Source organism: Eublepharis macularius, chromosome 18, assembly GCF_028583425.1.
Source record: "Eublepharis macularius isolate TG4126 chromosome 18, MPM_Emac_v1.0, whole genome shotgun sequence".
NCBI lineage: Eukaryota > Metazoa > Chordata > Lepidosauria > Squamata > Eublepharidae > Eublepharis > Eublepharis macularius.
Window position 1 is genome coordinate 4783432 of NC_072807.1, and position 15497 is coordinate 4798928.

Below are 15497 nucleotides of genomic sequence, written 5' to 3' on the forward strand. Positions count from 1 at the left end.
TAAATCTGTCTCAAACAGTCCGATGAAAGTCTGCAACCAGAGCGTGTGGTACTGGAGGCAGCACTCAAGATCTGGAGGCAGCACTCGAGAGGCAGCACTCAAGAGGAGCATATGAGGGTTACTAGGCACTACAGATCAGCCCTCAGAGAGGCCAAAGCTCAGTACGAGCTGGGTCTGGCCAGGAGGGCTCGCTACAACAAGAAAAACTTCTACAGATATGTGAGAAGCAAAGGCAAGGTAAAAGAGGCAACTGGACCGCTGTTGGGAGTAGATGGAGAAACTCTGATGCAGGACAGAGAAAAAGCAGACAGGCTTAATGACTTTTTTGCCTCTGTTTTCTCCCCAAAGTACTCAGGCACATCTCGAGATAGTAGAAAATGTGGCAGGACACCTGAGTGGCTAATTGACATTGACAGAGAGGTAGTGGAGAGGCATCTGGCTGCACTGGATGAATACAAATCCCCTGGGCCGGATGGGGTGCACCCAAGAGTGCTGAAAGAACTTTCCAGAGAACTTGCAGAACCCCTGTCCATCATCTTCAAGGTCTCCTGGAGGACTGGGGATGTGCTACAAGATTGGAGAAGAGCAAATGTTATCCCAATCTTTAAGAAAGGGAAGAAGGATGACCCGGGAAACTACAGGCCGGTCAGTCTGACTTCTGTTGCTGGGAAGATATTAGAACAGATTTTAAAGGGATCGATCTGTAAGCATCTGAAGGACCACTCAGTGATCCGGGGAAGTCAGCATGGTTTTGTTCCTAACAGATCTGGCCAGACCAACCTGGTTTCCTTCTTTGATCGAGTGACCAGCTTACTGGATCGGGGGAACTCTGTTGACGTGATTTATCTGGATTTCAGTAAAGCTTTTGATAAGGTCTCCCATGACATTCTGATGGGCAAACTGGAAGACTGTGGAGTGGACTATAGGACAGTTCGGTAGATAGGGAACTGGTTAGAGGCCTGCACTCAAAGAGTGGTGGTCTACGGCATTTCATCAGATTAGAGGGAGGTGTCCAGTGGGGTGCTGCAGGGCTCGGTTTTGGGCCTGGTACTTTTCAATATTTTTATCAATGATCTGGATGAAGGAGTGGAAGGGCTGCTCATTAAATTTGTTGATGATACCAAATTGGGAGGAGTAGCAAACACCCAAGAAGATAGAATTAAAATTCAACAAGACCTGAATACTCTGGAGAAGTGGGCAGCTGTGAATAGGATGCAATTCAACAAAGACAAGTGCACAGTATTACATCTGGGCCACAAAAATGTGAAGCACAAATACTGGATGGGGGATACACTTCTGGGCAGCAGTATATGTGAAAGGGATCTTGGGGTAAGAGTGGACTGTAAACTGAATATGAGCAGTCAGTGTGATGCGGTGGCAAAAAAGGCTAATTCAATCTTGGGTTGTATCAAAGGGGCCATATCGTCGAAATCGCAGGAGGTCATAGCCCCTCTCTATACTGCCTTGGTCAGGCCACACCTGGAGTATTGTGTGCAGTTCTGGAGGCCTCACTTCAAAAAGGATGTGGCCAAAATCAAGAGGGTGCAGAGGAGAGCGACGAGGATGATCAGGGGTCTAGAGACTGAGCCCTACGAGGAAAGGCTGAGGGCCTTGGGAATGTTTAGTTTGGAGAAGAGGAGGTTGAGGGGGGACATGATTGCTCTCTTTAAATATTTGAAAGGCTGTCATTTGGAGGAGGGCAAGGAGCTGTTCCAGTTGGCAGCAGCGGGTAGGACACGAAGCAATGGGCTTAAATTACATGCACAAAGGTACCGGCTGGATATTAGGAAAAACTTTTTCACGGTCATAGTAGTTCAAAAGTGGAATCAGCTGCCTAGGGAGGTGGTGAGCTCCCCCTCACTGGCAGTTTTCAAGAAGAGGCTGGATGAATATTTGTCAGAGATGCTTTAGGCTGATCCTGCACTGGGCAGGGGGTTGGACTAGATGGTCTGTATGGCCCCTTCCAACTCTATGATTCTATGATTCTATTAATATATTTTTTAAAGATCCTTTTGCCACAAGTCTTGATTTCCTTTTCTGTTGCTTCTTATAACGCTGTCCTTCCAGCCACGAGGACAGGCTGGCAGGTCCTCCTGGAATCTTAGATTTTCCTTTGTGCACTGGATTACATGCCACCAACTAACACAGCTGGCAATGTCGTTTCCCCCACCCCTTTCTCTTTCTCCAATGTTTCCCCCTCTCGTCTCCAGAGACTGAAATATTGGCCCTTCCTTCTGTTAGTGGCTTGCAGTTTCATCGTCTCTCATTGCCTAATGTCAGTGCACAGAGTTTGGAAAATTTTCTCCCTGGGGCTCCTGTCGCTCAGATGTTTTCTTCCAGTGAGATTTCACATTCTTTTGATGATTTTTCTCTCTCTGAACGGTGTGCTTTTTTGCTCCTTTAGATGATACTACTGCTTTGTAATGGCCCTTTCCAACTCTATGATTCTATGATGATTCTATCTGCACCTTTTCCCAGCCTCCAACATCTGTCTCAGGCCATATTTTTCTAGGCCGACCCACCAATTATAACTCTCTTATATCAGCTTCAGGTTCCCAAACGCAGATTTTGCCTGTATGGGTCTACTCCAATCTGCCTTCTGCACTACTGCTATTATTACACAAAGAAACAACGGAAGTCTCCATGAGCTCATAATTTAGAAAAAGAAAAGCGAATGCCACCCCATTTGAATGTATTTATGGTTTAATTCACCCCTTTAAGAGAGAATTGTCATTATTTCCTAGCAGGAACACAAATGCACCACGTTCTCACAAGCCTGGGAGAAAAACTTTCAGTGTGAGAATGATATAGGATGTGTGTAAATATACATATATACATACACATTAGCGCACACACTGGAGTATGTATGTGCATATATACTCTCATGTATGCACACACATATACACACCATCAGCGGTTATGTACGTGAGATTTTTTTTAATATCACACACATACACACTTCACTGAAGTTGGCTTACAAAATATGTAGCTTTCCCCCCTCCCCTATACTATCCAATAAAGTACATGGTTTGAAACAAATCTTATAGAAATGACATGTCATCATCAGTAATTTACACTTTAAAAAATCCAGCCACAAAAAAAAAATCTGGAAGCTGAAACAAGATTGCTACTCCTCGGTGTTTCTATCAGCCTTCAAGAAAGAAACATGGTTATTTTCTATGGGATGTAAAGGCAACATTGAGATTTTTAAAAATTACCCAACTATGCTTTAAATAGGACTGCTCCAAACTGTCAACCACAAAAAGTTTTGGAGCAAAAAGTTTTGTGAAACAATCCCTGTCCCACTTACCTTTTTTTGAGCAGTGTTTACTCCTCTATCCATCACTGCTTCTTTCCCCCCCATTCTGAAACTTCAACACCTTCTCTTCATTTAAACAGGGCCTCCCCTCCCCAAAGCCAATCTAGAATTACGTTAGCTATACATCTTGCTGCATCACAAAGCCAAAATCAGAAATGAAAGTATGGCTTCTTGCCCAAACCAAACTTTGCCATCGCCCAATCCACTGGGGGTGGCGTTTTGCAAAAATCTGCCCTGTTTGAGCTCAGCAATAATTTCAAAGCTCTAGAATCATAAACAATTGGAGTCCACTTAGAGGTCAACCAACGATGGCTTACACTCCAAGGTATCTCTTCAGCATTAGGTGGTACTAACGAAAGTAACTTGGAGGCTGCTGAACAACAGACAATGGACGGAAGTGGAGGCCTTAAAAGTTTCTACCCTGAAGAACAGAATACAGATGGAAAGTGAAGAATGGAAGAGTCAGGCCAGAAAATGTTGATTAGACTAGACTTTCTAACTATTCAACGAAGTGGATTTTCCTGTGGGTGCTGTTCTTCTGATCTTTCATTAACTGCTACATGGAGAATCCCTCAAGCAACTCTGACAACAGAACTGATTACGGGCCCACAGTATTTGAAGATGAGAAGTCTTTGTTCTGAAAGGTCCAACTGATGAAGGAAGATGCTGGAGAAAGTAAAATGCCTCTACAGAATCCATGCATTCACAGAAGAGTGGAACCACCTTGCTGATACGACTGATACTCATGTGAAATTAAGATTGTGCTACCAAGAGCAGCTGGCCTTAGGGGTGAGAGAAGATCAAAGTGACCTGCAGCTGCATCCAGTGCCTTTGTTCTAAGCACACAGAGGGCTGCAATCTTGGTACCAGTTGTCTTGCCATTCTACAGATACATGGAAACAGCGCTGTGCTGCAGTTGGCTGTGGCAAGAAGTTACTGCAGTGATGACGTTTCACTAAAAATCAGAGGTACTAAGGACTAAGACAGAGGCACAGAGGCTAGATGGGTCAATTCCAGGGTAAATGTACGTAGTGTAGCTGTGAAATGCAGACCTTGCTTAGGTAGGTTAGATTCCATTCGAGGGGACTGTATGGTGCACCATAAAGCTGGTAATGCTCAGGTGTCCTTTCTTACCCAACTTGAGAGCTACAGTCCACAAAAGCAGATGCAACCTGGGGGGGGGGGGAGCCATCTTCATCCTCTTGCATTCATCGTTTACCATATTAAGAGTTCACAGCAAAGGTGAATTACAGTGTCCTGTCTGATCAAGCTAGGTGCAAACACTCAGTGGGGGATTTCTCAACTGCAACCATGTTCTCAATGACAATTTTTGAAACGCGAGTCATTCTGAACACACAAAGCTGCTTTACACTGTGGGAAAGGAGCAGAACAATTCTTCCATCCGAACTCAATTGAAGGCATCTTCACACCAGGAAGAAAAAAAGAGCAGCCAGTGATCAGTTCCTTGGGCAGTCTGACGAGAACAACTTTGAATCCTCTGCAGTCAAACCAGCAACACAGGAAGAGTCAAAGCTTGCAAGAAAACAGCTTTTAATTGTTTAGCATTCCTAGTAATTGGAGCAGCTGATTCACTGGTGGCTACAAACGCAGGGAAGAGAGATCTCACTGCAGTATCCATGAAGTTATCGTAGATCTATTTCTACGTTATCAGGATCCCAGGCTGCCACACAGACAGAAAAGCCACCATCCAAAATGTCCTGGGGCAGCATCAAATATTTCTCAAACCCATCAAATGAAGCAGGCACCCAGGAGAGGGCACAGGAAAGAAGCGTCTCTCAAAGCTTCCATCTCGACTGCAAAAACACCGCAACACACATACACACAAGAAACTCCAACCCTTGGTTTTGGAAACTGGAACTATGTCGCTTTAAGTGTGTACTCTGCTGGGAAAGATGGACATTCTGCCACTCAGAGAAGTGCCCCAGCTCCGGAGAGAGGGGAACAGGGCAATCATGGTAAGCCCTGACCCAAGTGGTGTCCCATGACAAAGAGCCAAAAATGTTTTCCAGATGTGTTTAAGGAAGCATGTGCGCAAAGCAAGCAAAAGAGCGCAGACAGGTGTATGGAAAACAGGTCCACTCCGTGGGTGACTCTGGGCTCTACAACCGGACTGACTGGGCACAGCAACACAGAGTAGGGGGCAGCTCAGAGCTGGAAACCTTCCATGGGAGCCTCGCACTGCTGGAAGATGTACTGCTGCTGACCGAGATCCACCTGTGGGGCAATACTGCTGTCTTCCTCCTCCGTCCCAAAGTAGTGCTCAATGAGATCAAAGGCTTTCTGATAGATTTCTTGGTTCTCATGTGTCTGCAGGAACTCAATCTTATCCAGGCCTGCAAGGGAAACACAAAACCCTCCTCATATCTGCAACATGAAAGTGACAAAAAAGGGGACAATGGCTGTCTGAATATCGCCCCCAAATTGTCCACGTTTCCTGCTTGGCTGAGCACTTTCCCAAACTTGTTTGGTATGGTCTTTTGAAAAAAGTCACAAAGTGCTTTGGCATGCTGTTTGAGCAGGAAGGTGCACATTTTTTGCAGAGCCCACCCACATCAGTGACATTTTCCTTGTTTCTGTCATCTGAAGTTGCCATTGTTTCCCACACCAGGGAGGGCTTTAAAAATATATATATCGTGAATTGACATATCACTATTACAGCAATATGTCAATTATCAGTTTTAAGGGTCAGTGATATGCCAATCCAAATGTCAAACTAACACCAAATGTAATTAACATTCCAAACTGACACCAAATGTAATTAACATGGTCACAGCTCAGCATCCATAACCGACATACATTGCAGTTTATCACTATAGAGTTATGTCAATTACTTTTTTTTAAAATAAGCTCCAAAAGCACTGTAGTGGCATGGGGTGGGTGGACGGAAATGGTGGCCAGGCAAGGGAAATGCAGGGGAAACAAGTCATGCACACACTGCACACGCGCCGCAAATGTAGATGCAGCCAAAAAGCAATCCCAGGGAACCCATTTGAGATTTCAGAGGCAAAAGTAGGGCAGCCACATACCCCTTCCTTTCCATGGCCCTAGACTCTGCAGGTGCTGCTTATATGCCAGAGAACGACGTACCAGAGAACACGCTGCAATCTCTTAAGCACTGCAATCAACACAACTGCTTTGAAAGGGTCTTTATTCTTTGCCTGCCCGCAGACGGATTAAAGACAATTTGGATTTTTGTGTTAAACAGTATAAGCAGCCGTGATTTTGTGTGTTACGTGCTGTCAAGCTGCTTCCGACTTACGGCAAACCTATGAATTAATGACTTCCAAAATGTCCTATCGCTGACAGCCTTGCTCGGGTCTTGCAAACTGAAGGTCATGGCTTCCTTTAATGAGTCAATCTGTCCCATGTTAGGTTTTCCTCTTTTCCTTCTGATTTTCCTAGTATCTCTTCCAGATTCCCACCAGACCTCTGCTCGTGGGGTGGGGGTGGGGGATTACGTCTGCACTGAGTGACTGAGGAAATGCAGGCATGCTACATGAACTGGCAAATTAAAAGCGACTGTATCATAAATTGTTCACAAATGAAAGCAAAATCCTATGGGCCAAAAGATTTAGAAGACGTTGCTTCCACTTGAGCGATCATTTGCCAGGGAGCGCAATTCCCTCTGCGCTCCAGGATAATGAACAAGGAATTATTTGACTGCTGACAGACCACGAGTGACCCCCAACAAAAAAGGCAAAGTTGCTCAACATTCTTTCAGCTGCACAGCTGCCACCCAGCACGCCACAGCCCTCTGGCCCCTTACCATAGGCTTCCTCAATGAGTGCGCAGTAGGGATTGATACCAGTGCCACCACACCTAGCTTCTTGCTCGCCAAGCCTCAAGATGTTTTCCAGCCCATTGAGTGCCACCTGCACAATCTTTGAGTCCATCACTGTAAGGAGGTCACAGAGGGGTTTGATACAGCCAAGCTCTACCAGATACCTGAAACAGATCACAGACTGTCAGTAACTCACAAGGGTACCCAAGAAAGGCAAGACAGCTAAAAGGTTCAGCAATGCACATCTCAGTGTTATGATGTTTCAGAGCGTGCATAGCTTGGAATGGTACATGCACAGTGGCTCAGGGAAGGTGTGTGGTAGGACGAACGAGGGGAACAGAGGCTCATGCACCTCTTTTCCGCACTCTTATTAGCACCAAATAAAAACCAGCCTGGGCAGGGTTCAAGAAAGGAAAGAGGCCAGTGACTGGACAGATAATATTTATTTTCCTTCATCCAAACCCGGCCTTTCTCCCCAGTGTGGTTTACACTGTTCTCATATTCTACTGATCCTGAAAACAGCCATGTGAGGTGGGTTAGGCTGAGAGGGTTGTGACTGGCCTGAAGTCACCCAGTGAGTTTCCACGGGCAGAGCAGGGATTTGAACTTTGGTCTTCTCAGATCCTAATCCAACATTAACCACTACACCAGGCTGGTTCTCTAAATGAGCTGGATCCCGACTAAATTTTCCAATAGGAGACTGAAGTTTCCCTGCCTTTCTCCCCCACTGCAGCTTGCTCATCTCCATGAAATGCGACTCCTGGGGGATAGGGGACCTTCAGGAATACATTTACAAACTACCATTTAACATTTTGGGGTGGGGGGGTTCATGATATCAGCTCTTAACCCAACCACATCACATTGAAGGGTTCTCTTGGGAGCTTTGCAGTCAGGCCAGTCGCTGACTGCTACTTACTTGATCTGCTCGGCAGAGCCACCGGAGGTTGCATTGGTGATAGCCCAAGCTGCCTCTTTTCTTGTCCGAAACTCAGCAGTTTGTAAAATATTTATTAGGGCTGGGAAAATGCTGGCATCTATGACAGTCTGCAAAGTAAAACACAGTCCTGGTATCAAAGCAAGAATTGGAGATTACTTGCTTAAGGCCTTCTCACTAGAGTGCATTTCAACATGGCTTGAAGCATTTCTCAGCAGGATGTTCCATTACCCACAGCTATGCTGCCCAGACCTTCGAGTCATACCCTCCAGTCAAAGATGCAGAACAGATTATCTTAATCACAGGAGACTACGCCTATCCATCTCCAAATTGTCAAATATGTGTTTGGAGGAAGAAGAACTAATTTTAAAGCTACTCTCTTGAAGCTTTTCAGTTTTTGAAGTTTATCAAAATCTCTGTACAATTAAGAGAAAAATACATGCAAAGTTTCTCGACTTGCACATCCTGCTACAGAACTAGTACTGGATTTTAACTTAAGTGGTGGTGGGGGGGTCTATCTCTGAACCAAACCAGCATGGGTTACCTGGATCTGGGCTCTGTTTCCAGCTGTGATATTTGATATTGTCCAACATGCTTCCTTTTTAATCGATTCTTTAGGACTGCTTAGCAAATGTAATAAACTCTGCAGGGCTGAACAATTCAGTATCACCTGAAAGAAAGAAAAGATTTTTTGAAAAAAAAAAGATTTGGAAGACAACCCCACAAATCCCTGCACACTTTGACCTCAGAGGAAAATGAGGCAGAAACAAGAAGGCCAGAAGCACAAGAGATTTTTGCTGATCTAAAACCTTAAGAGGAAACTAGGGGGGGGGAGCATGAAACTGAGGCAAACATTGGGAGGCACACAACAGTAGCCAGTTTGGTGCAGTGCTTAAGAGTGGCAGGACTCTAATCTGGGGGATCGGGTTTGATTCTGCTTGAAGCCAGCTGGGTGACCTTGGGCCCGTCACAGCTCTCTCAGCCCCACCCACTTCACAGGGTGATCGTTGTGAGGATAACAACACACACTGTAAACCGCTCCGAGTGGGTGTTAAGTAGTCCTGAGGGGCAAAATATAAACTGCCTGTTATTTTTATTATTACTACTACAGAGGTCAGACTGAAGGAGGAAAGAAACATGAAGACGCAGGTCTGCCAGTAATACACAAGGGAACAGAGAAACATCAGACAAACGCATCAGGAATGAAGCTGACGTGTATTCCACAGTGGACGGGGCATGGAGGTGCTTGCAAAGTGGGATGGAAGAGGCATGGGGCACCACGTGCTTTCCTCTTCTCCGTGTGAATTGTATTAAGGATGACCTGGATAAACCTTGTATTTTCAGGCCACTGAAGTCAGATGGCCCACATCTGAGGAGCACAAGAATAAAATGCTCCAGAAAAGTCAGCATGGATGTTTGGAGATTGTGGTAGAAAGCCTAAAAAAAAATATCTTCCTATGATGGGGGACGCAAGGCTCTTAACAGTCTCACAAGATCTGCTCCTAAAATTTTTTTTTAAAAAACCATTTTGCCCCTTGTACCACAAATCCATAAACAGCTTTAGAAATTCAGGCAAAAGATGCTGACCCATTTACAACTTTCTTCTGGAATAAAGTTCCACAAGGCTATCTCATATACCTGTGTGCTGTTAGTTACAATCATTGCTACCTTAACTGACAGAGTAAGTTGTATACTTCCAAAATCTGAAGGCAGGCAGATTTAGAAAGATTGGGGACACTGAAAAGGGGGAAAAGTTTAAAAGGAGAGCTGCAAAACAGGTAAGATTTAACAAGGCAAAGTGGAGATGCCCTGTACTTTGTTAAGAACTGTCAAAAGGCTGCTTCAGGAAGGCCTGTGGGGATCACTTTGATAGCAAAGCTGATTAACAATGCACTGGAGAACCTAAAGATGTCTTCCAGACACGGAAGACTCAAGTGGTCCATGTGTGTGAGAGGAAGATGAACAGTCCTTATAAGGAGAGAAAGACAGTTTCCCTGTTGGTTTCCCAAAATCTTTTCATTTGTCCATCGGTCTAAATGGAGAAGGGGAGAATGTTGCAAACCACTTTAGGTCTCCATGAGGGGGAAAGTGGGGTATAAATGATGTTAATAACTACCCATATCTGAAACTTGGGTCTTCAGCCTAGCAGCCCATCCCACAAGACCTTGCTGAAGACCATTATGGATTGGATCCTGACTCAAATGACGATTTCCACTGATGCCCCTTCTTGCTGCAGACCGCCCCGCCCGCCATTTCCCATTCTTTCTGGTCCCCTATGCCCCAGGGGCAGCTTTTCATGGGGAACAGTGGGCTGCAGTGGGAGGGAAGAAGCAGGAAAGTTCTATTTTACCACTGAAAAATTTAGTCTAGTTCCAACCCTCCCCCACAAGAAAGCCTGCGTGTCAGTGCTATAAAATGTCCCCAGCCTGGTCAGTCAACACCATGCTCAGAAGACTGATTTACATTGTGACGTTCAGGAAGGAGACCATGTTCAGAAACTTGTTAAAACTCCAGGAATTTCATGTAAAGGAAGAATCCTGAGCAAGCCTTGGAGGTATTTGGCTGCTAAAGCCACTTTTGCACAAAAGCAAAAAGTAGATTTAAGATATGAGCAAGCGCTCACACAAACACACAACACAGTATATGGGCAGTTTAATGAAGTAGCTGACATCCTATTTATTTATGTGATTTATACTCTACTTTTCTCCCCACTGGAGATCCAAAGTGGCTTACAATGTTCTTCTCCCCCTCTCCATTTATCTTCAGAACAACACTGTGAGGCAAGCTAGGCTGAGAACATGTAACGAGCCCCAAGGTTCCCCAGCAAACTTCCATGAAAGAGTGGGGATTTGAACTGGGGTCCCCAGATCACAGCCCAACATTCCAACCATGACACCACTACTAGAGTATGAGATGAGCAAGTATGTAGTTCCCAGATATTTAGAGGTAGGCTGGAACATTTTGCTGACAGATTCAGATGTTGTCTTGATTCCCCGTTTCTCCTGGTAGAGCGACCACCACTCCAGCTGAAATAGGCTTTTCCCTTCACCAGCAGTTGGGGAACCTGATGAGCCTCTGAGCATATGCAGAGTTCTAGCAAGTGACTGAGAAGTAGGCATGCAAGTTTTAACCTAGAAAAGTCTTTAATGAACTATAGCAGACTATAGAATGTAGAGAGTACACAGAATTTAGAAAGTTGCTTTGCACAAGGTTTACAGCTCCGTAACAGTAAGAAATGAGACAGGGAATTACTACTGTCTAGCTACAACGTTTAGAGTTACCACATATTACCTCAGTCATCCCCCTTTGGGACAGGAACCCTATGCTGGAGAGAGGGAAGCAAGCCCACCATCTGGGCCCTCTGTCCTCTGCTCCCAAATCCTCACCAGAGCAGCATACACCAAAAGGCTGCATGTCTTTTGTATCCTCTCTTCCCGAGGAGGGAGGAGTTTCTTCCCCTAAATCCAGTCACTCTCTCACTCTACAAGGGCTAGCTGGGTCGCATGTCATGTTTTCCTTGTTTATCAAGTCTCTGGTTTTACGATGGTACCAAAAGGCTAGCACACCTACAATTATTTATCCCAAATTGTCAGTTACACAAACATCTCCAGGAAGGTGACCAGCTGAGCAAATTGGGTTTATTGCCTTGCCGCTTCCCTTCCTGTTCTGTTCCCTGGTGCCGGACTTGAAAAGGTGAATCACTGGCCAGTTTGATACAAAAAGGGCATATATGCTTGACCATAACAGATGGGCTCCAGTGTAAGAAAGCTCAGCTTTGGCTTGATGCATCTTTCTACATCTTTCTGACTGCAGGCCTCCAAGGCAAGACAAGGAACAGCTCAAATGAGGTATCCTGCCTACAGGAAGCAATTTTTCAGCTCTACTAACTATTAGTGCAATCATAATAGTAAGATTTGATTTATACACCAGCCTTCAGGACAACTTAACACCCACTCAGAGCAGTTTACAAAGTGTTATTATTATTATCCTCACAACAATCACTCGGTGAGGTGGGTGGGGCTGAGAGAGCTGTGACTGACCCAAGGTCACCCATCAATGGGCTTAGACTGGAGTAACTGTGCACAAGAGTGCCCTGTGTGCCCACACTCCATTTTGAGGACCAAAGAAAAGTTTTTGCCACAATTACTTGCCAGGCTTAAAATCTGTAAATACTAATCCAACTCAATACCTGGGTCTGGATATCATCTCCTGTAACAATGTTCCCAACTGCTCGCAAGGCAGGAGACACTACTTTGTAGTCATTATGCCTAAAATGAAAAGGGAACAAGGATTCAGTCCAACAGACTCACATGCCATGTCAGCCTTTCAATCTGGAACAAACAGATTCCAACAAACAAGAACTGCCATGCAGAAAATACTTCCCCCTTTTTTTAACAAGGGAGGGGGAAACAGGATAATTCCCTTGATTCAATTGCTATTTTTCATCATCAGTATGTGAGATTAGTGTTCTGTACTCACCATGTTTGTTTATTCAGTTCCCTCTCTCTTCCGTATTTCGAATAACATGGTCTTGTTCTAATCCAGTGCAAGCACTGTGCCCTAAGAGAGTTCTTCTCCAGCACAAATATATAGCTTGGAAGAACTCCCTGCTCCCAAATTTAACTACAGCAACTTGTGCAACGAGATGACAGGAGGTGTCCATTTCCGGCACCTTAGATCTGGTAGTACCTAGACTCTCTGTATCCATGGGAATGATACTGGCAACAAGGACCTCCAATATGCAATGGCTTTATGGAAGCAACACACAGCATGGCATGTGAACTTGAGCTTCACTAAGAATGGTGCTTGATAACTGTTTTCAAACAAATTAATCCTCACTTCTTACTGGCCACTAACTTTTCTAACAGGCTGAATCTCATGCTGGCCATGTGTGCTTTGGTAGCTTCCAAATTAAGATTTTTTAACATGTTCCACAAAGGGTTGCCGCAAAAGAACCCCAGAAGCTAAAATCTGCATAAAATAAACGAAGCAACAAGGATCCCAAACAGAGGCCTGCCATGAGGAACATGCCGCTCCGAGGCTCCATCAGCTTCATTAACTGCCAATCTGTTTCTGGGCACAGGTCAAGAGGCTGGCGGTGACCCTAAAGCTGTGAACAGCTCAAGGCCAGCTCATCTGGAACACTGCCCCCACCCACTGGAACGTGCCTGTGACCTTCAACTGATGCCTACTCTGCATGCTCACCTGGACAAAGACAAGACCTGCTGGTTATGCAGGACAGGGTTTCCCCAACTATTACGCTTCACTAAAACAGTTCCTCTTTCAGAAGGCAGCTGGGGAGAAGTTTTTGGTTTTTGGACAGTGCTACTGTTTCTTGTTTTTATACCTGTTTCTTATTAATTTCCACTGCTGGCGGTGCTAGAATTCATGTAAAGTTGTTCTGTTGTGACAGATTTGTAAATTGTTATGGATGCTATATAACAGAAATGCATGCCATAAACACAATAAAAGAGAACAGAGAGGAGTGCCTATAAAGAGATTTCTAAAGCACAAAAACTGAAATTGCAAGAAGACTTTGATCCAGAGGAACAATATTTGCTCCAGCCACTGAAGCGAGAAAGGCAGGCAGCGGCCAATTCCATTGCAGCAAGGAAAAGGGCAATGCCTACAAGGCAGAGGGAACACTTACATCAGCAGTTCTACGAGTCTCCTACACACTCCCGCGTCAATCACAGCCTGGATTTTATCATTGGGACCATCAGATAAGTATGAAAGTGCCCAGCATGCATCTGCAAGAACATCAGTGTCATTGACAAACAGCAGCCACGAGAGCACACTCAGACAGGGCGATACCTGCAAAGAATGGAGATGTGAAGAATCAGGAGGCTTCATACACACGAAGCTGCCTTATACTAAATCAGACCCTTGGACCATCAAGGTCAGTATTTGTCTAGTCAGACTTGGCAATGGCTCACCAGGGTCTCAGGTGGAAGTCTTTCACCTATCACCCGATCCTTTTAAGCTGGAGATGCCAGGGATTGAACCTGGGACCCTCTGCATGCTAAGGACTTGCTCAACCACAGCCCCTCCAGAAAGCATGCTTCTATTCCTGAACTGCTTTCCCACCAGAAGGAACAGGTCATTCTAAGCACACAGAGAGCATTCTACTTTACCTAGTACAGACAGTGGCATGGTTTAGACATAACAACAAACAATAGTTATGTTGTGTTTCCAGCCTGAAAGGATCCCCAAGCTTGCAAGTTCCCCATGCTTCCTACCACCAGCTAATGAAAAATTCCCACTTTCAAGGCAAACCACACTTTTTTATTCTGACAGATCAACAAACTACTTTCCCCTACGAAGCCAGGATTCTAAATAGTAATCCCAGACTGGAATCTAGTTTGAGGTATGGATGTAATGAGGGTTTGCTGTAGAAGAAGGACATTCAGTAGCTGGCTGCACAGAAAGAGAAGAAGGGGGAGGGGGAGGCACATTGGCTCCAGGGTCCTCCAGGTTCACTCATATAGCAACAAACCAAGGTACACCAATATACTTGAACCATCCAGCGAGACCAACAACAACGCTGCAAGGTTGTACCCCAAAGCCGAGTCCTTTTCTCATCCCTATGTAACATCCAGAATATCCCTAAGCAAACACATATTGACTTTAACACTCTGATCACCAAGGGAAATAAACATATGACGGAATTCTAAAGGTCTCAAATGAGCAAGGATTAATATCTGTATTGTGTAATTTAAAAATGTATTAATGAGGGAGATGAAGAATCAGGATTCAAAAGTCAGCTGGCTTTTAATGTCATACATGAAGTGTGCTGCTAAGTTATTTCACTGGCCTAGCACCACGTGAGGTATTACCACCTCAACTGAATCTAAATTCACCTTTACACGATCAAGGACTGGATTGTGAAAATGACGGAGTTAGTGGAGATGGCTAAACTTACTGCTCTGATCAGAGATAAAACACTGCCTGCCTACTTCTATGCTTAAACAGAAATCCTCTTATTGACTTTCTGCGTGAGATGAGGAAAAATGAACTGATGATCTGTGGTTTTGATCTTTAAGAAGATAAATCTGGGAAAATAAATAGAAGGGGTGCAGTACTGAAAAGGTAAATTTTGGAGATATTAAAACTAGAAGTATAATGTTTGTTAAAATATGATAGGTGTTGTAGAGAAGAATGGAAAATGAAATGTATTATTTTTCTTTGTCATTTTCAATTTTTGTTCTCCCCCCCCCTTTGTATTTTTTTATCTTTACTTTTTTCTTCTGTTTCTCTGCCCTTTTACTGGGCTTTTAATCTTATTAATAAAATAAAAATTTAAACTACAAAAAACACAGCCTTGATAACTATACACTCTAGTTAAGTGGAACAGATAATTTTCCAGGGAAAAATGTTGGGTCAGAAAAATTTTCACCCCACATCACTGGCTTCCCCTTTCCCCACAGCTGGTTTCATTTTTT

The 15497-nt window shown here is 44.5% G+C and overlaps 1 protein-coding gene across 1 annotated transcript in view; it reads right to left on the minus strand.

The window, feature by feature from the left end:
* Positions 1-2685: 2685 nt before the first annotated feature.
* The window catches only part of KPNA1 (karyopherin subunit alpha 1), a 33581-nt gene continuing 20769 nt past the window's right edge, over positions 2686-15497 (minus strand). The window contains exons 9-14 of the mRNA XM_055002414.1: positions 13706-13869; positions 12245-12323; positions 8600-8725; positions 8038-8165; positions 7107-7285; positions 2686-5673 (exon numbers count right to left, since the gene is read on the minus strand). Of these exons, the coding sequence (XP_054858389.1) occupies positions 5486-5673; positions 7107-7285; positions 8038-8165; positions 8600-8725; positions 12245-12323; positions 13706-13869 (864 nt within the window). The 3' untranslated portion in view covers positions 2686-5485. The remainder of the gene's footprint in view (positions 5674-7106; positions 7286-8037; positions 8166-8599; positions 8726-12244; positions 12324-13705; positions 13870-15497) is intronic.